Genomic DNA, 25,537 nt, shown 5'->3' with positions numbered 1-25,537 from the left:
AGACATTTACACTATGTACTGTAACCATAACTGATTTGGCTTGACTGTAAATACTAACAACCAATAAATCATGTTGTCATTATGGCCTCTTGATTACTGTTCACAGCAGAGCCAAGACAAGTGTCATGATTACATATCTTCCTCTATAGGTGCAAAGTTAAACTACTAGAATACTCAACTTTTGCTTAAGGGAGAATGCTTCTAGTATTAAGGTCCTTCTCTTCCGTATATTCTTCTATTTGCTTAAAATCCCACCACATTTTAATTTGTCTTATATTTGAACCATGACATATTGGCCATGTTTTTATTTTCCTGGGAATTTTTGACTGCCTTTATTTTTTCTTATCCATAGGAAAAATATATTCCATCTACACTGTATCCTGAATATTTGCTACTCTCTTGTCATTCTGCTATGGCTGGCTTCATTCTTCTCGAAGTTCATTGATCCCCCGTTCTAAACTGATCAACTGTTTTTTAGACTTGCTGCACAGTTGTAATCCTGGAATTTCTTATTATTAGACTTCTAGAAGTTAGTTCTTACATCCCCCATATTGCTCCTTCTAATTGTCACCCTTGTTTTCTTGGAGTGCATCTCAGGTGATTTCCTTGGAAAGGCTACTAGGGATGTAAGCTTTCTGCGTCCTTGCTTGTCTGAAAAATAACTTTATTTTGACCTCATACTTGACTGTTAGGCTAAGTATAAAATCCTAGTTTCAAAATCACTTTCTCTCAGAGCTTTGAAGCTCTTATTTCACATATGCTTTCTTCCAATCTTGCTAATAAGAAGTCTAATGGACAACTTAGTGTGACTCTAATTATGTCGTTAGTGGACAAATATTCCTCACTACCACCATCCTGTACTCCTTGTCCTGGAAGCATTTAGAATTTTCCTTATGTGTTAGGAGTATTACCATTTCAAAATGATGTATCTAGGATATTTTTGGTTTATCCTGCTTGCAAGTCTGCGGGTCCTTTAAATTTAAAAAAGTGTCTCTCTGTAACTCTGGGAAATTTTATTACATTATCTCTCATAATGTTTTTCATTTTCTCTGTTTGCTTTTTCTGATATTCCTATTACTTGGATATAGGACCTTGCAGATTGATGCTTTAGCTCTTTTCTATTTGTCTTTTAGCTCTGCTTACTGGGAGATTTCTTATCATTATCTTCTACTACATTTTTGGCTCTGCATCCATATTGTTAATTTTCAAGAAACTTTTCCTTGTTCTTTCTTTCTTTTAAGAAGAAATAGAATTCCAACCACTTTCTAATGGACAGAATATATTCTTGAATCTCCTTGTGTTTATTACATAGAGTATAAATTGGTATTTAAATTGTTATAATCTCTTCTATTCCTTAAAGAATTTATTTCCTTCTAAGTCAGTTATTCTGTAGGTGTATTTTGGTTTTTTTCTCCATGTACCACATTTCCCCTCAATTTCAGATTTCCTTGGTTGTCCATTCATTTTTAAGAATAAAGTAAAAGAGCTGATTGGAAAATCTGGGTGTTTGGGTGGATGGCGGGAGGGGAAGCTAGCTCTTACATTGGAGGCTCCAAATGCCAGAAGAAATAAGGCTTCCCCCTGGGGAAACAGCCCACCTACACTATCTCAACCAGTTTATTCAATTCTTTAGAAAATAAAAGGCCTGGCTTCTTGCTATTCTGCATGGCTGGAGTATGTAGGTGTGGGGACAGGGGCAGAAAGTCAACTCTTCCACAAACGAACCTTCACTTAACACCCCCCTTCCCTGTTTCCAGCCCCATTTCTCACTCCTGAACCCCTCTGAAACTGCTGGCCTGGCAGTGGCTACAGCCTCTCTGGACCCATGGGTGGACAGGCACCGAGCCCCTCCGTGTAGAGTGCAAGGTTCACCCACCAACACTCTTCCTTCTTCTTTACTCATTCCAAAAATCCCTGGACTCTCTCATTGGCTGATGTCCCTTCCCCAACAGCACTCATCTCCCTGTTCTGATTTACTCATTTATAATCACTATAATGGGGTCTCAGGAAGCACAGACATAAATATTTATGCTTGCTTGGCCATCTTGAACATAAGTGACCAAGAAGAGCATTTTCATACTAATCTGTCCCTACATCTCTGCCTTTGATCAGGTTGCCTCAATCTAAAAATGCTAGTAAAGGTTCTAAGATGCTCTTCACTAAAGAAGGCCCACTCTGTGCCACTGATGGATTGGTAGAAATGAGAGTTGGGTTCATTGTAGAAGGGATGCCCAGGGCTAGCAAGATGCTCAAGAGAGGAGGCCGCTACCTCACAGGGTCATTTCAGAGGTAAAACAAGCACAGGGTACCCTGAAATGATTCCCAGCACCCCAAGTTTGGACCACTCCCATAACCCAACTTTATTGGGCCAGCAAGATTCCACCTTAGAGAGCAAAGTATTAATAGGACGGGGAACTCATGATCTAGGAATTATCATAATATTCTGGTTTACTGGGTCCCCAGCCTGACCTCTTGGCCCAACTTCACTGTCAGGAGATGATACACACTTCTACTCCTCAGTCAAGGTAGGAGTCATCAGCTTCCTGTCCCGCCTCTTCATCTTATCTTCCTGTCTTCATCTTCCTCATGCCTCCCCTCTACCCTGCCCCACCACTTAGACACCCAGCATCCTCCTGGTCTCTCCCCTCACTCCCCCAGAGCCTTCTCCAAGTATGAGTGACCAGCTGGACATTCTGGCCACCCTACAGGTCACTTATGTTTTGAAAGTTCATGTTTGACTTCAAAAGAAGCATCCAAAAAGGCAGTGTTGCCAGTAGGTTGTGTGTATACGGGTAGCAACTTCTGCCCACATCCTTTTACAACTGCTGCCCCTCCCCCAGCTGATGTGCTACAGGCGGCTAACGGCTCACATCTGCAGCCTCCTCCAAAGAACTGTCCACAGCTGCAGGGAGTCTCCTTCAAGGAGGGCTACACTCCCCTTCCATCCCCCACAGCCAGCCAATGGTTGACGAGTAAGGGGTACAAAAGGCCAGACCCTTCCCTCAAGGAGAGGATGGCTCTTTGCTGTAATTTATGCTCCAAAGCTCCCTGCCTCAGGCCAAAGCTAGACTTTAGCTGAGACCACATACTTGCTCACTCTTTCCCCTTTCCTTACGGGGTTCTCTTAAGAGCATAGCTTCATTAGACCAAGTTGCTCCTAAATCCCCGTCTTAGGCTCTGTTTCTGGGGAACCTGACCCAAGACCACATGGGAGAGACTTTGGGAGAAAATGAGGACATCCTGGTAAAAATCTTACATCTCGAACTCCAAACACTTCTCTGTGGTTCTATTTACAACTCTCATCTGCAAGGCGTGGGTCACTGATCTGCTAGTTTTCCCATAAGCTCAGGGCAGTCAGAACTGTGGAGCCTGGGGCTGGTGGGTGGTTCCACAGCTTTGCCCCACCCCACCCAGGAGTCTGGTTTAGCCAAAAAACAGTTTTGTCTGACCTTCCCCAGGTCCTGGATCTGTGATGATCTTGGGTTTTAAAGATTTAGAACCAGACTTGGGATCCCAGATTTCTTACATATTTCCTGCATCGTCATCAGCACTGTATATCTCTCAGATGACTCGGGGCAGACAGGCCAGTGGTGCTGCACAGCGTTAGCTCATGGCTCACTCCTACCCTGTATGGCCTCGTACGGCCTGCACCCCACGTCACCCTGCAGCTCCTCCACACAGCAGCACAGCCCGGAATCTGCCGAGTTGGGGAGGATGGTGAGAGCCTGTGCTCACAGTGCTCTGCCTTCCAAAGATCCTGAGCGGGGCATTCTCAACTCAACCACCAATTCTAGCAAGAGGAAGTTCTTGCTTCTTCACCCCACTCATACTCCCATCAATAAAACATGTACTGTGTGTAGAGCACTCACTAGGTGCTGATCTGAGCTCTGGAAACAGTGTAGGAACAGGAGGCAAGTGCCGGGGCCAAGCAGCCAGTTCATGACCTCAAAGAGATCATCATTTTCTAATTGCTTGAGAATAGCCTCGATGAGTTTAAATCACGTGGTTGTTAGACACAAACCCCTAAATCATACATTTCATCATTTTGCAGATCGGGAAAGGGAGGCCCAGGAGGGGGTGTGGCTGGCCACGGGCTCCCAGGCCACCAGGGTCATTACTTCTGCATAGGCACCTGCCACCTGGGGTCCCAGCCGTGAGCTTTCAGGTTCTCACCTGATTCTTCTGGGCAATCTTTTGTCCCTTTTTCCAGCGGAGCACGGGGGTCAGGGCCGGCAGCTCCCTCTCCTCCTCTCCCATCACATGCTCACCCAGGCTGTAGGCGGCCTCGAACACGATGGGGCTGATGACGTCCTGCACTCTCCGCTGAAACAATAAACACACAGGCACGTGAGCGGCGGGCGCTGCTGACATGTGCAGAGCATTTCAACAGTTTACAAAGACCTTCCACATGGACTGCCCCGTGTGAGCCTCACAGCCACCCTTGTGTGGCTAGATTTTATTGCTTTCATATTTTAGATGAGGTAATGAGGCCGAGAGTGATGACTGTCCTGTCCAAGGTCACTCCGCTAATGAGCGGGGGCTTTCCCCGCTCTACCTCCCATGGTACGAAATCATCGTCTCTTTAGCATGTGGAAGACATTACCTTAGTCATCTTCCAAATATTCTTATAACCTAGTTGGCAGGCAGGCAAGCATCTGTACTCATAGTGCACTGCTAACCTTCCCATCCGTGGTGTTTTGATCATCAAAGCTCTTCTGCCTTGAGGTAAATATGGACTGTGTGTTAGGGCAGGAGACCTGAAGACACTGGGGCCTGCCATCTTCCCAGAGCTGGGCATCAATGGAGCCAGGGATGAAGTCCGGCTTCTGGCCTGTGTTCTTTCCTTTGGAGCCGAGGACTTTAAGAGCCAAGGGAGTGATAGGTCCATAGTCACAATGAACACCTACAAGATGCCAGGCACTGCACTAGGTTTTCTAGAGCAGGGGTCCCCAACCCCTGGGCCGTGGACTGATATCAGTCCATGGCCTGTTAGGACCTGGCCACACAGCAAGCGGTGAGCAGTGGGCGGAGCTTCATCTGCCGCTCCCCACTGCTCACATTACCGCCTGAACCATCCCTCCGCATCACCCCCGTCCATGGAAAAACTGTCTTCCATGAAACCAGTCCCTGGTGCCAAAAAGGTTGGGGACCGCTGTTCTACAGAGAAAAGCCACACGTTCAAACCCTGCAGCTGGGCTTATTCCCCACCATTGTATAATAAAAGGAAGATGAAGGCACAAGTTCCCCAGGCCACAAGGCTGATAAGGATTCTGAGTCACATCTGCTCAATCCTGGAGTTCTTGACCTTTCTGGCCCAGGTCTCACTGGCTCCTGGGTACTCTGGCCGCCCCCCCGGGGCTCAAAAGTTAAGAGTTTGAGGAAGGAATAAAGCATCAGTATTCCTGCATCCCAGGCCAGCATGCTCTATGGAAGGTGGGCTTCCAAAGGGAGCAGGGTAAATCTCAGAAGTAGCACCAACGAGCCACTGCCTGCAGCCCCACTGCCTGCATCTGTCAGGGAGAGATGACGGGATGCTCAACAGAGGAGGCCGCTACCTCACAGGGAGCTGGCAAGGAGGCAGGAGTGGGAGGTGCTAGGTGGGCAGGCAGAGGCCAACCAACCCCAAGGCCGTGAGCAGATCCAAGGACTTCACACTACGCTCCACATAAAGTCTGGTGGAGTTGGGAGCAGACTAGTGCTGTGTTCAAAACAGTAGAAAGTTTTAAAGTTCCCAAGAGGCACACAGTGAGGAGCTGGCTCCTACCCCACCCCCTGGATACCCAGCGCCCCCTCCAGAGACAGACACGCCTGTCAGTTCCGGTTTATCCATCCAGTCTAAGCACATGTGGGGAACTGGTGGCTTACAGCAAGCTGCACTTTGCCTTCCTCACTCAGCATGTACCAGTTCACCAGGGGGAGGTTAATGAAAGGGTCTGTGATCGAACAAGCTGGGGGGATACCAGGTTACACAGTTAAAGGGGTGTTTAGTCTCTTTTGTTTATTGTTTGTTTTTACTGCAACTGCCTCCCACAAAGAGTAGGATGGCCCCAGGTCTACCAGGGCACAGGACCCTGTGTTTCCCTGGAGATCCTTGGGGCATGTACGTGGAGTGGAACATGCTCAGAGACACAGAAAATCTCCTGCAGCAGCCCAGGAAAGGAGATGGTGCCCAGGCCGGGGCGGGGAGGCAGACGGAGCTGCTGAATGTGGGCTGCGGGGGACAGATGACTCTGGGGTGGGAGCCTGAGTGACATACTCAGGAAAGCAATCAGCTGGGAATAGATTCAATCATTTATGTACATAAAACACAGAGCCTTTTGGGGGAGTGACAGGGGAGCCTCTGGATAAGCTACTTCCACAAAATTCTCTAGAACTTCAGATTTTAGGAGCAGATCTTTAATGCTCCTGTCCTTTCTGTGAGCAAAGCACACACCTGGGATCCAGATCGCCTCCGCCTACTGACCGACTCTCCTAAACAGAATGTAAATACTGCATGGGCACAGAGAAGAGTGAAGGAGTGCAATCTTAATGTTTTCACAGATAAACGCTTCAGTGTTTCTTTAAGGGTGACTGCCTTAAGATTTTGCATTTAAATCCTTCATGCCGAAATAAGTCAGTTATTACACGCTGTTACTCTTGTGGGAGGAACTGAAGATGGGGGTGGGGAGGCAGAAGCCACGGAACATTTCCTGGCTACCACATGTATTCCAGAGACTGGGCCAACCTCCTCCCAGACATCCTTTTACTTAATCTGCACCACACCCAAGCTGGTAGATTGTTGCTCCCATTGTACAGATGAACGCAAATAAACTGTGCTCCGTCCCCAAACCAGTAAGTGGTGGAACCGGACTCATTCTTAGAACCAGAAGCAAAACTGCTTTCCCTGAAGCCCATGAAATACTGTTTAAAAATCATCCCAATTGCTTTAGGTTCTGACATCACCCTGAAATATTACCTATCTACTTAGGAGGATACAGGGCAAGGGGAAGGAAATGTTCCTCATACAAGGAAGAATGTGAGTAAATGACAAATAACTAAAGAAATAGGGACTTGAAGGGAGGGCTGTTTCTAAATGTGCAGTCATTCTGTGTCTTAGTCAGGGCACAGCTATTTGGGGTGAGTAATGAATTGTGACACCTAGCGGTACAGACGCTGTGCTCTGACACTGACTGCATGAACCAGTTTTAACTATGATGTTTGAGAAACACCTTCTTATGACGTGTCCAGTAGCTCTGGGCAGAAGGGGCCTACCCCTCACTGAGCCATGGGTGGAGGCAGGGGAGGACACAGCAATTAGAAACAAGCCAGCAGGGCTTCCCTGGTGGCGCAGTGGTTAAGAATCCACCTGCCCTGGTGGCCAGAAGGTGCAGGACTACAGGGCTCATGGCAGAATAGGGTCAGCAGGATGCCACTCACACTTCAGCTGGTTGCCCAGTAAGAGTTTCACCGCTTGTATATAATAGGACTTTTCTCACATCTCCATTTCTTTTAGCCTTTTGATTGCCATCCTCAATATTCTTCCAAGGCAATTCTGGAATAAACACATTATGAAAAACTGGGCCTTTTTAATTCCAGGAATCCCAAAGTCAACCCAGCAGCATATTAGGACTAGATGTGATTTCAAGTAAATCCTTTGAAGGGTAGATAACATTGCCTCAGCTTTTCAGGGAAGCTGTGAAGACAGTGGAGGTTGCAGCACAGGAAACAAGGGAGCAGTGGTACTTATAGACATTGGTTAAGAGCCACCATGGGGTCTGTAAATTCCAAGATACTTCCGGGATATGCATATTCTCTGTGCATATAGATAAACCAGGTTTTGGCAGCCTGGGGGCAGCCGTCTGACAGAGATGCAAGTGCTGGCTGCTGGGAGAGCAAAGGGGCTGTGATAGTATGTTATGCCACAGTTTATATAACTGTAAGTATATACGCTTTCTTTTCAGTTGTCTTTTCAATAAATATATCTCCTTATTTAAAAAAATGGGCCACGGTGACTTTGCTTGAAGAGCTATATACTGTGGTGACATTATTATGGCCTTGTTACGCTACTACCTTTTCTCTGTAGTCCTTCTTGATCTCACATTCATAATATTGAGAAACATATCTCAGGAGGCCTGATGGGTTTTTTTTTAGTTAATTAATTAATTTATTTACTTTTGGCTGCGTTGGGTCTTTGTTGCTGTGCGCGGCCTTTCTCTAGTTGTGGCGAGCGGGGGCTACTCTTCATTGCGGTGCGCGGGCTTCTCATTGCGGTGGCTTCTCTTGTTGCAGAGCATGGATTCTAGGCACGCAGGCTCAGCAGCTGTGGCTCGCGGGCTCTAGAGCGCAGGCTCAGTAGTTGTGGCTCACGGGCTTAGTTGCTCCGTGGCATGTGGGATCTTCCCGGACCAGGGCTCGAACCTGTGTCCCCTGCATTGGCAGGTGGATTCTTAACCACTGCGCCACCAGGGAAGCCCCCTGATGATGTTTTTTAATTTACTAGAAGATATCTTCCTATAACCCCGGGCACAAAGACTGAACTAACATCTGGATGGATGGACGAGTTAACGTTTTTTTGACTAAAAGATCCAAAAGATAGGGCAGGATCAATGAGATAGGCTGATCATATCTAAGAGAGGCCCAGTGGTTTATCAATATCATTTTCTTTCTTGGCATATCTCACTAAGCTCTGATACAAATTACTTAAGGTTTAATACGATGTCAAATTTATGAGTCTCCTCTAGAATATTAATTTATATGAAGTCACTGAATCATACAGTTTTGAAGTTAGAAGAGACTATGATGTTACTTAACTCAATCCTCTCATTTTAAAATTGAAGAACCCATAGTTGAAGAGATAAAGTATCTTCCCAGGAAAGTGTAGATTTAAAAATACGAAGGATGTTACTTTTGCTCAATTATTGCTCAATTATTTGCTCAATTATTTCCCCGACCCTTCTTCCTTACATGCTATTCAATTTTAATAGTGGTCCCCTCTGTCTTCCTGCAATGTGAATATGTTTTTATATGGTAGGCACTTATGGCTGTATCAAAAAGAAAGTTCAAATCGTGTTTCAAGTGGCTGTGCATTATGTTGTAGCTTATACAGCTTTCTAGAGTATATTTTAAAAATTCCTTCTTATTCCATATTAGCTCATATGGTAGTATAAGATTGATCATTTGATTTTCTAAGTGGGTATAAAATTTTAAACATATACAGTGGTTCTAAGGAAAAGTACTTTTTTTTTTCCCTTCAAAATTGTTCTTCATAGTGGTATGTGATCAGGAAGGCAAAAAATCTCAAATTTCTAAACAGCATACATGCACAAGAGGTCACAGTTAAGGTTACCTTTGGAGTTCTAATTCTGAATTTCCTGAATTTTGTGGGTTTAAATCACAATTTTAATGTTCCATTAATGCAAATTGCTTTTTTTTTTTTTTACACTGAATTGTGTATGTCTTTTATTCTGCACTAATGGACATTGTGTTGATTTCTGTGACTATCAAGGAGAGTTCAATATTCTGGTAAAACTCTTTTTAGTTAATGTTTTATTTTTTAAATCCTTTTACTTGAGTTTGACTAAGACAATTTAAAAGCTTTTCTATCAATAACTAATTTTATTTTATAAACACAGAGCAATATGGTTTTGTATATTTAAAATTAAAATGTGCCTTCTGAAAACTTTGAAAAATTAAAAAAAAAAAAAAAAAAAAAAAAAGAATCCACCTGCCAATGCAGGGGACACGGGTTCAAGCCCTGGTCCGGGAAGATCTCACATGCTGTGGAGCAACTAAGCCTGTGCGCCCCAACTACTGAGCCTGTGCTCTAGAGCCCACAAGCCACAACTACTGAGCCCACATGCCACAATTACTGAAGCCTGCGCACCGAGAGCTCATGCTCCGCAACAAGAGAAGCCACCACAATGAGAAGCCCACTTGCCGCAACTAGAGAAAGCCCACGCGCAGCAACGAAGACCCAACACAGCCACAAATAAATAAATAAATATTTTTTTTTAAAAAGTCAGTTTAAAAAGAAGAAAAAGAAACAAGTCAGCACCCCAAAAAGGACAGCCCCTTCTCCCCACACTGTGTTTGCTTTCTTTTATCTGAGCTGCAAAGGAAAAGTAGCAGCAACATTTCGTGGTTTCCTTTGCATTGTTGGAAGTGTGGCCTCTCTCAGCCCAGCACTGCAATGAAATGAAGGGACCCCTCAGGATGCAGAAGGAGGCTTAGGGGTTTGGGCAGAGGCTCTAGTTGCTGACATTTTACTGCTTAAAAATATTCACCACTACAAACAGAAGCTTCCCAAGCTGAACACACTTACTTATGATAGACCAAAAGCCAATAATCCACCTTTTCCTGCTAAAAATCTACTGTACTCTTCTTTTCTGAAAAATGAAAGAGGCTGCACAGAGAAGAACCTTCAGACTGGTGGCTGAGGTTTTATAGGGAACTTGACATATGTGCAATTTGAAATTTATTTCAAAGTGCTTACTTTATGCCAGGCAATGTGCTGGGCCCCAGGGAGATGGAGATGAAAGACCTTGGAGGAAACAGGCAGGCAGTGACAACCTAGTGCAACATGTACTAGAAGAGAGGCGGCTCTGGGAACACAAACAAGAGCACCTGATTCAGACTGCAGGTTGGCGGGCTTCCCAGAGGAAGGGAAGTCCCTGGGCTCAGTCAGATGACAGAAGGACATTAGCCAGGGGGCAGGCATGGCCGGTACACACAGCAGGGGGGAGAGGGCATGGGTGTCCAGTGGATTACATGTGCTCCCCAAAGGTGGGACAGTCAGGTTAGTTGGCAGGTGGGAGGGGAGAGGAGGTTGAGGCAGAGACGAGATTTCACGGGGACTTAAAGGGTGTGTTGATTTCAACCTAAAATCTAGGGAGAGCTAGATTTTAGGTAAGGCAGCGGGGTAACGTAATGCAAGAGACTGTGTTACAGAAAAATCCCTCAGGTTTCTCGGATGGATGGGGGTGAGATTGGAGGTAGGAAGGCTGTGTTGTAGAAAGATCCCTCTAGCTGTAGCATGGAAGTGGATTGATGGGCGGAGATCCGGGGGTGAACAGTCTAACATAGGGGTTCACAGGAAAGATGGAGAGAGCCTGGGCCAGGACACAGGAGGGGGATGGGGAACGGGAGGGAGGTGAGGCTGACTCAGGAAGAAGAGATGCTGCGGCTTGGTGACTGGAGGTGGGGGATGAGAGAAAAAGAATCATGGAAGGTACCCCAGTGTTCAGCTCAGGTGAGTGAGTGGACCTGGCAGCCCCTCATCACCACGGGGAACCAGGAGAGGGAACAAGTGTGCAAGTTGTTTAGGTGTGAACATACTAAGGTTTGTTAAAACACAGAAATCCTCTTCCTGTCTCCAAATGCCAACTCCACAAGCAATCTCCCAGAATACACTGATCTGGGCCTAAAACCTCATGCTACCTTTTCTCTTCCACAAAACTGCTCCCCTGCCCCAGCGTCCAGGGTAAGCCTCCCCAGCACTGGCTCATCCAGACCTACCACAGACCCTCTGTCTACACTTTGAGCTCATCCACCCGTCCTCCAGGGGTGAGCTTTGCCCTCCTTCAAACCACACTATTCTCCTCCCTCGGTGCACCTCACACGCAGAACTGTTCTGTTGGGGCCCCGAAGGAGGACTGCAGGGCCAGGGAGGGTCTGATGACAAGAGGGAGAGAGACCCTTAGGGAAACGCAGTTGAGTACCTCCATTCCTTCACGGGGAGTCCCGGCTTTTCCTTCTCATTCATTACCTTGCCTGTGAAATCGAAGTAACTCAGATGGAACACCCAGCAGGGGAGGCTCGTGACAGGCAGGGGCCACCCACTCAAGGGTTCCACCAGAGGAGGGGTCACTCTGCCCTGTTATCCTAGGGCATCTAGGCCATTGTGAGGGTCAGAAGCCCAAAAGTCTTCTGTCTCCTTTACTTGTGGAAACAGGGAATTTTCCCTGGTGAGTATAAGCCTCAAATCACGGACCCCCACCCACCTGGCCAAGGGAAGATACGCCTCACTATCCGGTGGACTCGATTCCAAGCCCCATGTAAGCAGGACCCGAGCACCGTGCACCCCTCGACCAGCCACGTGAATTAGAAACTGACCTCATGCTGCTTTTCTCCAAGAAATGAAGGGTTTTTATCCTCCTTATCTAACTAGCAGCTACAGAGGTAAACTAAATGAAAACAGGAAAGGATGACCTTACTTTATATTTGCAAATAACACAGAAGGCCAGCAAATAAGCAGCTAGCATTAAGCCAGATAATCGGTTTAGGAAAAAACCCTCTAAGGGCTTTTTAAAGATGCCTCAGTATTTTTCTATTTTCAAACATGTGATCTTTTTGTCCCCTCCCTCCTGTATCCTTTCTCAAGATTCCTCTGCTCTCTACACCCAGCTCTATTGCCTACGATTACCTAGCAGGCAGCCCTAGAAATGAGAAGTCTTCAAAGTGGAAAGCCTTTTCCTTTATCTCAATAACCATAACAATCAGAATGGCAGTTAAAGTGTTAGAGAAGAGCTTAGAATTCCCATAAGCTTGAAGATTCTTCTAAAAGCAAACTGAGGATTTTGCATTTCTGGTAATAATAGAGGGACTTGCTGAAGATCTATCATTTCACTGAGAACTAGAAAAGCTGGAAAACACACACACACACACACACACACACACACACACACACACACCTGTCTAACAGTATCAGGGAACTCTTCCCCTGAGCTGTGTACAGGTCTCTAAGCAGCCTGGAATAAGAGGCTGAGAACCTGTACGAACGTGAACTGGTGGCTAAAAGCTTGAGTTCTTGAGTTTCTGAGCTGAGTTCCTGGAAGTCTTATGAGTCCCTGAAGACAAACTTAAAGCTCAGAGCTACTAAGGTGGCCAGGACTAGGGGGTCAAGATTCCAAAGAGAAGGTAAGCACCTTGAGGCAAGTCTGATTTTTGACACCACATTTATTCTTGGGGCATTGGTGGATTCCACAGCAACATAGGGTTACGAGACTCAGAAACCAAGAAGAAGGCCGTGGCCAAGCTGCTGAGATGACAAGAAGAGATGTAGTTAGCTGGAGACTGGACACAGCAAGAGAGAAGACCATTGATCCAGAAGGCAAGTCAATAGAAAATATGCAGATTGAAGCATGGAGAGTAAAAAGGATAGAAAATTCAGAAATTAAATTCAGAAAAGGCCACAGTGAAAGATATGACATATTCAAAATGATATAATAAATGGTCTCTGCAATTATATGAAACACCCAGCACAATGCCAAGTGTAGTTAAAGGTAGGCAATAAATAGTGGCTATTATTATTTTTACCATAATCTTTTAAGTGGCAACTTTGACATGAAAATGTGAAAACTGCCCTATTTCAAAATGAATCCTTTTTATGAACTGTGCATGTAGCAAGGACCTATTTCCCATTTCACTAGAGAACAAGCTGAGGCCAAGTGTGGTTTCATTTAGAGTCCTATAAATTAAAAAAATAAACAGAGCTTCCCTGGTGGCGCAGTGGTTGAGAGTCCGCCTGCCGATGCAGGGGACACGGGTTCGTGCCCCGGTCTGGGACGATCCCACATGCCGCGGAGCGGCTAGGCCTGTGAGCCATGGCCGCTGAGCCTGCGCGTCCGGAGCCTGTGCTCCGCAACGGTAGAGGCCACAACAGTGAGAGGCCCGCATACTGCAAAAAAAAAAAAAAATAAACAAACAAATGAAAATTTAAATTAAAACCACGGGAGAAAATTCAGTAAGTTTCTCAGTGAGATTAGAGATTTTAATTATGACTACATACTACTTTATATGTAATATCATATTATGGCAATGGATATCATTATTAGTCTGAAATGTATGATCCCCCAGCAAGCATCAGTGTCCAGGAAGGGCATGAAAGCATTAATTACACTTCAATTAACATATCTGCATAAGTAATTCTATTTATCTGTGAAAATCACACAACCCTATTGATGCTTTTTCCTCTTCAAATATAAAACAACATCTCCCTGGATCCTTGAAAAATGGTTTGTTTTTATATTTTAGAGTTTGTGTGCATAGGTGGTGACTGCTTATTTAGTCAATTTATATGTGTGTATGTTTTGTGACTTTTGTTTTTTCTTTTTCCAGGCATCCATTCCAAAAACACACAAATGTGAGATTAGAACTTTTGAAACTTTGGAAACAATCTTCTAAGAGCATGCCACAACCTTGTAAACTGTTCTTTGCAAAGAGACATGTTAATTACATCACAGATAATGGCATGCATCATTTGACAGCTACATGACACCAGATGGAACTGGCCCAGCATGGAGATTATTCAGCCTATGTGTCCTCCAGGGGAAACAGAATTTCATCTTCCAATCTAATGCTCCTCCCTTCCTGTCTTAATTCTCTCTTCCTGTGTCCCATCCTCAAACCTCCAACGTGGCTCTGATAAAAATATTTGTAGGTGAATACGAAACTAACACAGAAGAAAATGCTCCCAGTGTAACCAACAAAAGAAATATGGCCCAAGCCTGCCCAGGCAGGCTTTCCTGCTCCGCCACCCTTCGCCACATTGTCTCAGCCACGAGTCCTTTATCCAGCTGGCATGTCAGCCTCAATCCTCACTTTAGGACAGAAATGCTCTGGGACCCCGGGAGCCAACAGTGAAGGAGAAGTAGGGAGGGAGGAGGAGGACTGACTTGGCTTAGAAAGCAGTTGAAAACCCTGGAATCTCCTCTCTCTGCACCTTGACCTGATAAAGCTTTCAAGGAAGGGGGCACAACTGTGCTAAGTGCATCTGCTCAAGCCCAACTGCTGCTCCCACCTGTACCTCTGCTCTGCTGACCCCACATCTGCTGTGCCCTTATCCCCATGGAACATGATCCACCCTTCACAGCCCAGCTCAAGGCTACCTCTTCTATGGGACTTTTCTTGAGGACCCAGCCCTCCAACCACAGCCTCCCAGGGTCCTTATGACACAGTTTGGCACTTAATTATTTTCTGTCTTCTATTGCTGTCTTTCCCTGAATCTAAGGCCTTCCCTCAGCTTCCCATTCAATGTTTCTGAAGTGGAGATGCATCTTAGCATAAAATAATAGGTTTATTATGAGAATGTTTCCCCTCTTCAACCCCTGCCTGGAAAGCTGTCACTACATTGTTAGCCGTGTGGGGAGTAAGGGAATGTGGGGCTGGCTCACAGTGGTAACTGCAGCTGCAGGAACCAGATCTCAGCTCTGCCTGGAGCTCCCCGGGTCTCTGGACAACACTGCGCATGCTCGTGTCTGAAAGGCTGGGTGCAGAGGACAGGACAGGACACTCAGGTCAGGGCGGGGGATGACAGGTGTGTAAAGCAGGAGTGGAAGGGTGAGTGCACTGACATCACGGTTGACCCTCTAGGGGAACATCAACTAGGTTGCCTGCAGCCAGCACTTGGTTGCCATGTGCCTGCACCAGGAACCGTGTGAGGCAATAGGGAAGCAGAGAAGAGGCAGGCAGGACCGTGTGAGCAAAAAGCCAAGATGCAGAGAAGAAGGTGCGTGGACAAGAAGTGTGGGAACCTGATGAGAGGGAATCATCTCTGACCCAGAGAGGGGCAGGAGCGGGAGCGTTAAGAGTCCTTCCAGAGGAGGTGACCTTGGAAGAAAAAGGAGACGTTCAGCAGGCTGATGGGGGAACGGGGATCAGTTGGTGGAGATGATGTCTAACAGACAACTGCGTGTCTCAGGAACGGAAGCAACAGACAAGGTGGAGAGCAAGGACTTCGACACTGACGGTCCTGGGTCTGAGGGAGTCCCAGCTCCATCTCTTACAAACTGTGTGACACTGCTCACTTCATTTAATCTCAGAGTCAACCTTTCATGGCTGTCATGAAGTTTAGAGATCATAGATGTCAAGCACCATGGAGAGCTCCTGGTACTCAGTGAAGGTTAGCTGCATCTGCTGCATCATCACCACCAACATCATCATCACTATCACCATCACCATCACTACCGCTATCACCATCATCACCACTTGACAAAGGTCTGTAAGGTAAGATCACACGGGAAGGGGCAGAGAGGGGCTGTAGACTGGGAGGGAAAGCAGGCTGGAACCAGGTGGCAGGACCTCAGAAACCAGGTGAAGGTGCATCATTCTGTGGGTAGTGGGGACTGTCATGATTTTTTTTTTTTTTTTTTTTTGCGGTACGCGGGCCTCTCACTGTTGTGGCCTCTCCCATTGCGGAGCACAGGTTCCAGACGCGCAGGCTCAGCGGCCATGGCTCACGGGCCCAGCCGCTCCGCGGCATGTGGGATCTTCCTGGACCAGGGCACGAACCCGTGTCCCCTGCATCGGCAGGCGGACTCTCAACCACTGCACCACCAGGGAAGCCCTGTCATGAATTTTTAAAGCCAGCTTTAGGAAAAGAAGCCCAGAGGGGATCTGAAGGACCAACAGGATGGAAAGGGAGGAGAATGTGACCTTTGTGGGGCTAGTGCCCCCACCCCCTCCAGCTGCATATTGGTTGCCATCAGCTCACTACTGCTTCTCACAGAGAAGCGTCCTTGGTTAAATGAGAGCCACCTCACTCAAGAGGTTTTATGCCCCCTCCCCTCCTCACTGGCAATGACTGACTGGCATGGGGGTACAAAAGGAAGTACTCTTTGCCTCAAAGTGGGACAACTCTATGGTGCACTTCATGCTCCTGAACTCCCCGTGGGATCAGGCTGAGGCTGGTCTCCAGCTGACACCACATCATTGCTCAGGTCCTTCCCCAGCACCATCCTGCTCCCCTCATTTCCCTCTCCTGAGAGCACCCCTGCAATAAATTCTGGGCAAGCAAATCCCTATCTCAAGCTCTGCTGTTAGTGCCCTGCCCAGATGCCCTTACCAGCTGATACACCCCCTCCTGCAGCTGCTACGGGCATTAGCTACTAATGGTTCACAGCTACAACCTTCTCAGGAGAACTGCCCTTGGCTGATGGGAGCCATCTCCTCCAGAGATGCCTGCCAGGTGATGCCCTGTGATAGGCAGAATTCTAAGATGACCCCCAGTGACCCATGCCCCTCCCCTCCAGTGTGGGAAGGATGGTAAACAGGACGCAGGTCACTCCCATGATTATGCTACATTCTATGGCAATGGTGAAGGAATTCTGCAGATGTAAAGAAGGTCTCAAATCAGCAGTTGAAAATGAGTTAATCAAAAGGGAGATGATCTGGGTGGGCCTCCTTTAAAGGAGGGCTTAGTTTTTCCCTGAGCTAAGAGACTCGAGGCAGGGGAGACGCTCTTCCTGCTGACCTTGAAGAAGCAAGTGGCCATGGGCTCCACAGCTGCGAGGACATGAATTCTGCCTGCAACCATATGAGCCTGGAAGAAGACCCCAACCTCAGATGCGACCCGGCTGACACCTGAGGCCCTGACTGGGGACCTAGCTGGGCCGTGCCCAGACTCCTGAAAGTGTGAAATAATAAATGGGCGTTGTTTTAAACTACTAAATGTGTAATTTTTATGTAGCATAGAAAACTAGTATGTGCCCACTCCCCTGGCTGGCTGGCACAGCTGGCCTCTAGTGGGACAAGCTCCAGGGTGATTCATACTCCAGAGCTCCCTCCTGGGATCAGGCTGAGGCTAGACTTCTCCTGAGACCACATCCTTACTCACTTTCCCCCTGCCCTATCCTGCTTCCCTCACTCTTCAGAGCACTCCAACAATACATCTCTGGCAGAAATCCCCATCTTGGCTTCTGCTTCTGGGGAACGGGATGCAAGAGACCCCATGATCAATTCCACACTGAATTTGTTATTAGTTACAATCTCCTTAAAGAGGTGAAAAAAGCTAGATAAAGTGTGAGGGATGACCCAGAGTTCACGGCTGACGACCAAAACACAAGCAGATCCATGTCACCAGTGGAAATGAGTGGGGATGACACACAGACTATCATGTTGACCATTACTCTCCATTACTTTCAACTTGGGGTTTTATTTTGCCCTTCTTTTATTTATTCTCAAAAAGACGAGAGCTAGCACTCCATGAATTAAAGACACATCGGCCCCAGGCCTCCACAAGGCAAACCTTTTTTTTTTCTTTTTTAGAGCGGCTCATGAAGCACCTTTGTCTCTTGTACACAAGGCACCAATGTTTTACAAAAGGTAGAGTGTGCAAAGAAAAGGACTGGGACTTGGCCCATCCACAGAATTAATAAGCTCCTTGGCCCTGAACAACTGATGATTGATTACTATGTGCCACATAAACCACAGATTTTTTTGTTTGTTTTACTACTTTCAACCAAAATTATATCTTAAACCAGAGGTTCTTAATCTAGAAGAGAATTCAGGGGGTGTGTGAACTCGGATGGAGAAAAATATGTACATTTTTATTTTTATTAACCTCTCACTGAAATTTAGCATTTCCTTTTGTTATAAATGTAGGCAGCCAAGACACGGAAGCAACCTAAATGCCCATGGACAGATGAATGGATAAAGCAGATGTGGTACATATGGAGTATTACTCAGCCATAAAAAGATAAATGCCACTTGCCAGCAACACGGATGGACCTAGAGCTGATCAAACTAAGTGAAGTAAGCCAGAAAGGGAAAGACAAATATCATATATCACTTATATGTGGAATCTAAAAAAATGATACAAATGAACTTATTTACAAAACAGAAACAGACTCACAGATACAGAAAACAAATTTACAGTTACCAAAGGGGAAAGGGAGGAAAAGGGATAAATTAGGGGTTTGGGATTATCAGATACACACTACCATATATAAAATAGATAAACAACAAGGTCCTACTGTATAGCACAGGGAACTATACTCAATATCTTGTAATAAACTATAGTGGAAAAGAATATGAAAAAGAATATGTATATATATATGTATAACTGAATCACTTTACTGTATACCAAAAACTAACACAACATTGTAAATTAACTATACTTCAATAAATAAATAAATGTATGTAGGCAGCAAAGCACAGAAGTATTAGATAGACATGTGACTCTGTCACCAATAGAAATCTGAGATATTTGCACATCATATTACAGTTGTAGAGTCCTTGAAATATTGTTTATGCTCTTCAAAACTTCAAAAGATCTCATTATTTAATGCATTAATAAAAAGCAGGTATATTACTATGCCATAAATGAAGGTTTTCTTTTTAATATTTTGATAGCTGAATTTCAGGAAAGCTGCCTACCTCCACTTCATTTAGTTGTTTTTCTGGGGTTTTATCTTTTTCCTTCATCTGGTACATAGTCCTCTGCCTTTTCATTTTGTCTATCTTTCTGTGAATGTGGTTTTCATTCCACAGGCTGCAGGATTATAGTTCTTCTTGCTTTCTGCTCAGGGAACAATTCTGAGGTCTCTTCACCTTAATGATCCAGGTGGGCGGGACAATAACAGCAGCATGAGCCCCAGGGAGCAGGGTTCCTCAGTCTGATGCAGCATGAAGCAGGTCACCTTATTGTGAAACGCCTGCTTGCACCAAGAACAGCTTATAGCCACAGTCTCTTTACTGTGGAAGGAGAATTTTTGCTGGAAGCCAATGTAAAAGGAAATTTTTCCAATCGGAGCCCATCTCAAACTGGTTGTGCCGTTCCCATGCAACTGCCAGCTGAATTTCAATATAGTTGGTTTCTTTAGAAATTGGTGTATTTTATAATATGCACTTAAAAACATTATTCTGAGAAGGAGGCCATAAGCTTCCCCCAGCTGCCAAAGGGGTCCATGCACAAAAATGATCAAGGACTTTTGTCTAAATGGAAAACAATACAATGAGAGGCACCATCCTGTGGTTTCTGAAACGCTTCAAAATATGCTTCCAAAGCTGCAGAAAGAAATGCTGTGTTGTTTCAGTCTTCACAGGATATATGAACTCCCTGGTCTCAGCAGTTAAAAATACACCGTCCATTACATTTTATGACAGGTTCAAGGCCTGAGCTCAAAATCACCCCAGGGCCCCTGGGGTTTTAAGAATTTGGTCCTGGATAGGTATTTTGGGCCAGGGTACAGCAGAGCTGCTTCAATGCTGAGAGTTATATGAAAGCATCTGTTTCCCTGTGTGAGTCTATAGGAGGGGGAGGGTGGTGCGAGTGGGTTCTCTGGGCTACATGTAGTGTTCACTGCCTTTACAAAAAAGAATCCTGACCTCTCCAGGGCAGGCATGCTGCTTCATGAGCCCTGAGAGGGTACCTAGAAAGCTGAGAAGCCTGCCCCAGACCTTGGTGGTGTGTGAAAACCCTGAACCGTGACTGAGATGAAGAAGAGAGTCAAAATACTGACCCCACAAGATTTCCAAGCTCCTCAAACCACAGTGGGCCTATCTGCCCAGCTTGGGGGCGAACTAAGCCAGCACAATTTCTTTGAATGATTTGCAGCTTAGCTTCACTTCATTAGCAAGAGAAGAAAGTAGCTCCCCTCAAACCTGTAATAAAACAAGGCCATTAAGATTCCAGTGAATTTCATCAAAACTCATTCACTCTTGGGTCTATTCCATTCTTCTTCTTGTCTCTCTGTTTCCACTGGATTTGGCAAAAATCACCAACAGTTGCCATGTTGCGAGATCCAACAGACACCCCTCCTCTATCCTCATCTTTCCAGACCCCCGCAGGCATTTCATGTGGTTGAATCTCTTCTTCTTGAAGCTCATCTTTCCCTGAGTCCCCCAGGGGATGGCTCACTCCTCCAGTCCCCCCTGTTCCTTGTCCTCTAAGATGATGTCTAAAGCAACACGTGGCATTTATTGGTTAACCTATCCCCCCCGCAAACTAGACTGAACTCTTTGGGAGCAAAGGCCATGTCACATTCATCTCAGCATGTCCCAGGGCATGGGACAGAGCAGACACTCAATAAACATTTCCTGAGATGTACATAAACTGAAATGGACATTCACCCCAAAAGGAAAGAACCCTCCTTATAAAGGCAGCATTATTCCACAGATCAATCCTACACCTACAGTTAATGTCCAATATACATATAAACAGCTTACTAAGCATTTACCTGAACCTTTATTTCTTTGCTCTACCATTACTTCCTTTCAGTGTTTAGATCTCACACTTCTTTACTGCTTTTCTTTTCAAATCTTCCCTCCTTCTTAACCTTGGCTATTTTAAACATCTTTAAGCTCAAAAGAAGCAGTGTCACACCTATCCACAAAAACCTTCTTAAACCACTTAATAGATACCATTTATTATACCTCTGAGCTAGAGCTTTTGGTTTTACTGGATACTGTGGGATCTTAATCCAGTAATAAAAGAGACAGACACTGGCTTCTTATTTGTGGGAAAGGGCTGGAACATTGGCAAACAGACGCTCTGAGTGAGGTCTCCTTTTCTTTTGGTCTCTTTAGCATTGGCACCTGTCACATTTGAATTCAACTGACATTGATCAATCACCAATACCCAAGACAGGGCTACATGCTTTTATAAGTTATCTGGTACAATCTCACCATAGGTATTTTTTCCCCAAATTGTGAAACTCAAGCTTCAACAAATTAAGTCTGTATATGTATCATTTTAGAGTTTACTAATATGATCTCAAGAGACTGTTACAATTGTCAGGAATCACAGCAGAATACTCTGAACCATCACTACATTTCTGGAACCTTAGCAAACAAATAATAAAAGAGCAGAAATAATTTATCATATCCTCTCCTCATTTCTCCCTCTTCTATTTGGGTAAGGCTTATTTCCTTTCCCACCCAGGCATTAGATGGAAACTCTGTACAAATTTAACATGACCTATGAGTCTTAAATAATTTAGAGAACGAAAACAAAAATCTCATCTTCTTCCAGGGCAAATATAATACTAAATAGCCCTGCCCTCAAAAATTTTAAATCTGAAAAATAAAGAAAACAACTCCATTTATAATAGCATCAAAAACAACAAAACACTTAGGAATAAGTTTAACCAAGAAGGTAAAAGATCTATAAGACATTGATGGAAGAAACTGAAGATGACACAAATAAATGGAAAGATATCCCGTGTTCATGGATTAGAAGAATTAATATTGTTAAACTGTTCACACTACCCAAAGTGATCTACAGGTTCAATGCAATCCCTATCAAAATTGCAATGGCATTTTTCACAGAAATAGAAAAAATAACCTTAAAATTCATGTGGAACCACAAAAGACCCGAAATAGCCAAAGCAATCCTGAGAAAGAAGAACAAAGCTTGAGGTATCACACTTTCTGATTTCAAAGTATACTACAAAGCTATAGTAATCAAGGAACTTCCCTGGTGGTCCACTGGCTAAGACTGCATTCCCAATGCAGGGAGACAGGGTTCGATCCCTGGTCAGGGAACTAGATCCCATATGCCGCAACTAAGAGTTCGCGTGCCACCACTAAAGGTTCCACATGCCGCAACTAAAGATTCCACATGCCACAACTAAAGATCTTGTATGCCACAATGAAGATCCCAAGTGCCTCAACTAAGACCTGGCACAGCCAAATATATAAATAAATACTTTCTTTTAAAAAAAGCTATAGTAATCAAACCAGTCAGGTACTGGCATAAAAACAGACACATAGACCAATGGAAGAGAATCAACTTCCCAGAAATAAACCCATGCCTATATGGTCAACTAATACTCGACAAAAAAGTCAAGAATACTCAATGAGGAAAAGATTCTCTTCAGTAAATGTTGTTGGGAAAAATAGATATCCACATGCAAAAGAATGAAACTGGAGCCCTATATTATGCCACTCAAAAAAATTAACTCAAAATGGATTAAAGATTTAAATATAAAACTTGAAACCATAAAACTCTGAAAAGCTTTTTGACATTGGTCTTGGCAATGATTTTTTTGGATATGACACTAAAAGTATAGGCAACAAAGGCAACAAAAGCAAAAAGCAAAAATGAGCGATGCTAATCAAACTAAAAAGCTTCCATACATCAAAATAAATGACCAACAAAATGAAAAACCAATCTACTGAGTGGGAGAAAATATTTGCAAGCCATATATCTTGTAAGGGGTTAATATCCAAAATATATAAGGAACTCATACAACTCAATAGCAGAAAAACAAATAATCTGATTTAAAAATGGGCAAAGAACCTTAATAGACATTTTCCCAAAGAAGATATACCAACAGCCAACAGGTGCACAAAAGGTGTTCAAAATCACTAATCAGGGAAATTTAAATCAAAATCACAATGAGATACCACCTCACAGCTGTAAGAATAGCTATTATCAAAAAGACAAGCGATAACAAGTGTTCGTGAGGATGTGGAGAAGGGAACCTTTGTACACTGTTGGTGGGAATGTTAAGTTTGTGCAGCCATTATGGAAAGCAGTATGGAGGTTTCTCAAAAAACTAAAAATAGACCTACCATATGATTCAGCAATCTCACTTCTGGGTATATATCCAAAGGAAATGAAATCACTGTCGCAAAGAGATATCTGCACAGCCATGTTCATTGCAGCATTGTCTACAGTAGCCATGACATGGAACCAACCTCAATGTGTGTCAACAGATGAATGGATAAAGATGTCTCTCTCTCTCTCTCTCTCTCTCTCTCTCTCTCTCTCACACACACACACACACACACACACACACACACAGGAATATTATTCAGCCACAAAAAAGACAGAAATCCTACCATTTGCAGCAACATGGATGAACCTTGAGGACATCATGCTAAGTGGAATAAGTCTGACAGAGAGAGACATACACTGTATGATCTCACTTACAGGTGGAGAGTAGACTGGCAGTTTCCAGAGGTGGGGGTGGGGGTGGGCGATGGGTGAAGGTGGTCAAAGAATACAAACTTCCAGTTACAAGATGAATAAGTTCTGGGGATCTGGTGTACGGCGTGCTGACTACAGTTAACAGTTATGTACTATATACTTGAAACTTGCTGAGAGAGTAGCTCTTAAATGTTCTCTCCACACACAAAAAAAGAAATTGGAACTATGTGAGGTGACAAATGTGCTAACTAATCTTATTGTGGAAATCATTTCACAATATATCCATACGTCAAATCATCACGTTGTACACCTTACACTTAACACAATGTTATATGTCACTACTATCTCAATAAGGCTGGAGAAATTTTTGAAATCTAATTTAGGAGACATAACAAGCCTTCCAGCCCAGCCAGCCATTCTAGAACTGTCCCTCCTCACCCATGAACAAGACTCCTCATCACTGCTTATGAAACTTGCCTTGGACCCCTTGCTCTTCCTCTTCCCCCAACCAGAGTTCAAGGTGGATCCCAATATCTCCTCCTCCAAGACATTTTCCCCAAGTGCCTCTCTGTTACCCAGCAACAACCACCATTGGTGCCACTCATTTGGGCTTTCACTTATTGTTGCAGGTTGTATTTCCCAAAGATGGTTACAAAATATCTCCCACTCTACTTCTGCAATGTGACCCTGCTACTTCCTCCGTCAAGAGGTGGAGTCTAATTCTACTCCCTTTGAATATGGGTGGGTCTCAGGACTTACTAGTAATCATTAAAAGACAATGGGAGTGATGCTATATGACTTCCAGGCCAGGTTAGAGTAAGCCATGTGGCTGCCACCATATGCCCTCGGGATGCTTGCTCTGGAAAAAGCTGATGGCCATGCAGGAAGCATGCTCCCCTAAACCTCCAGACTACCATGCTGGAGGTGCCAGGCCCAGCTGAGCCCAGCCTTCCAGCCATCACTACCAAGGAGCCGTCTATGCGAATGAAGAAGCTTGGATGTACATCTTCCAGCCCCAGCTGTTCCAGCTCTGAGCCATACAAGTCTCGTCCAGCTGAGGCCCCAGCATTGTGTAGCAGAGGTGAGCTATGCCCAATGTGCCCTGTCCAAATTCCTTGCCCAAATTCCTTGCCCATAGAACCTTTGAGCACAATAAAATGGCTGTTGTTTTGCACCATTAAGTTTAGGGTGGTTTGTTAAGCAGTAGATAACTGAAACACCCATATTTTGTGATGCATAGTTATTGACAAGTGTCATGGGTAGAGACCATGTCATTCTTTGATAAATCTTCCACTGTATCAGGCACAACAATGTGCACATATGTGCTGAACAACTTTCATTCAGTCATTCAACAAACACTTCTTTAGAATGCCACAGTGCATTGGGGTTTACAAAGATGAATAAGGTATCATTTTACCTTGTAGGGAGACTACAGAATTTCTTTAGATGGAGACAAGACCTGTTTACAAATAATTCTAACACAAACCTAAAGAGACACAAAGTGTCATGAGAATTTATAGGAAGACACCCTTTCTTATCAAATTGAAGGATGGATGAAGTATTTGATAGGAGAAAGTGCGTGGGCAGGCGAGAGGTAAGAGTGGGGTGTGTGAGAGAGTGACTGTGTGGATATTCTAGATGGAATATAGGCAGAAAAGCACAGAGCATGTCCCATGTCTCAGGAAGAACAGGAAAAGGACCAATCATGTGATTCCAGTCAAGAATTTTTGCTCAATGGATGAAAAGTAAGGGCGTAGCATCACTTACTTTAGGGGAGTAGCAAATTTAGGGGATGACTTACATCTTAGTGCCGTATGACATGGAGGGCAGAGCCCCTCTCCCACAAAATGCCAGCCTCTGGTCCCAGCAACCTGAATGTCTGTGGTCCATCTCTCTCCCCAGCTCCCC

The 25,537-nt window shown here is 44.8% G+C and overlaps 1 protein-coding gene across 1 annotated transcript in view; it reads right to left on the bottom strand.

The window, feature by feature from the left end:
- Window positions 1–25,537, bottom strand: part of ITGA9 (integrin subunit alpha 9) — a 348,367-nt gene that overhangs the window by 170,316 nt on the left and 152,514 nt on the right. The window contains exon 16 of the mRNA XM_029244105.1: window positions 4,174–4,323. Within this exon, the coding sequence (XP_029099938.1) occupies window positions 4,174–4,323 (150 nt within the window). The remainder of the gene's footprint in view (window positions 1–4,173; window positions 4,324–25,537) is intronic.

Source organism: Monodon monoceros, unplaced genomic scaffold (genome assembly GCF_005190385.1).
Source record: "Monodon monoceros isolate NGI ecotype Baffin Bay Population unplaced genomic scaffold, NGI_Narwhal_1 Super_Scaffold_3, whole genome shotgun sequence".
Taxonomy (NCBI): Eukaryota; Metazoa; Chordata; class Mammalia; order Artiodactyla; family Monodontidae; genus Monodon; species Monodon monoceros.
The sequence above is the reverse complement of the archived record's forward strand: the minus strand, read 5'-3'. Positions and strand labels throughout refer to the sequence as shown.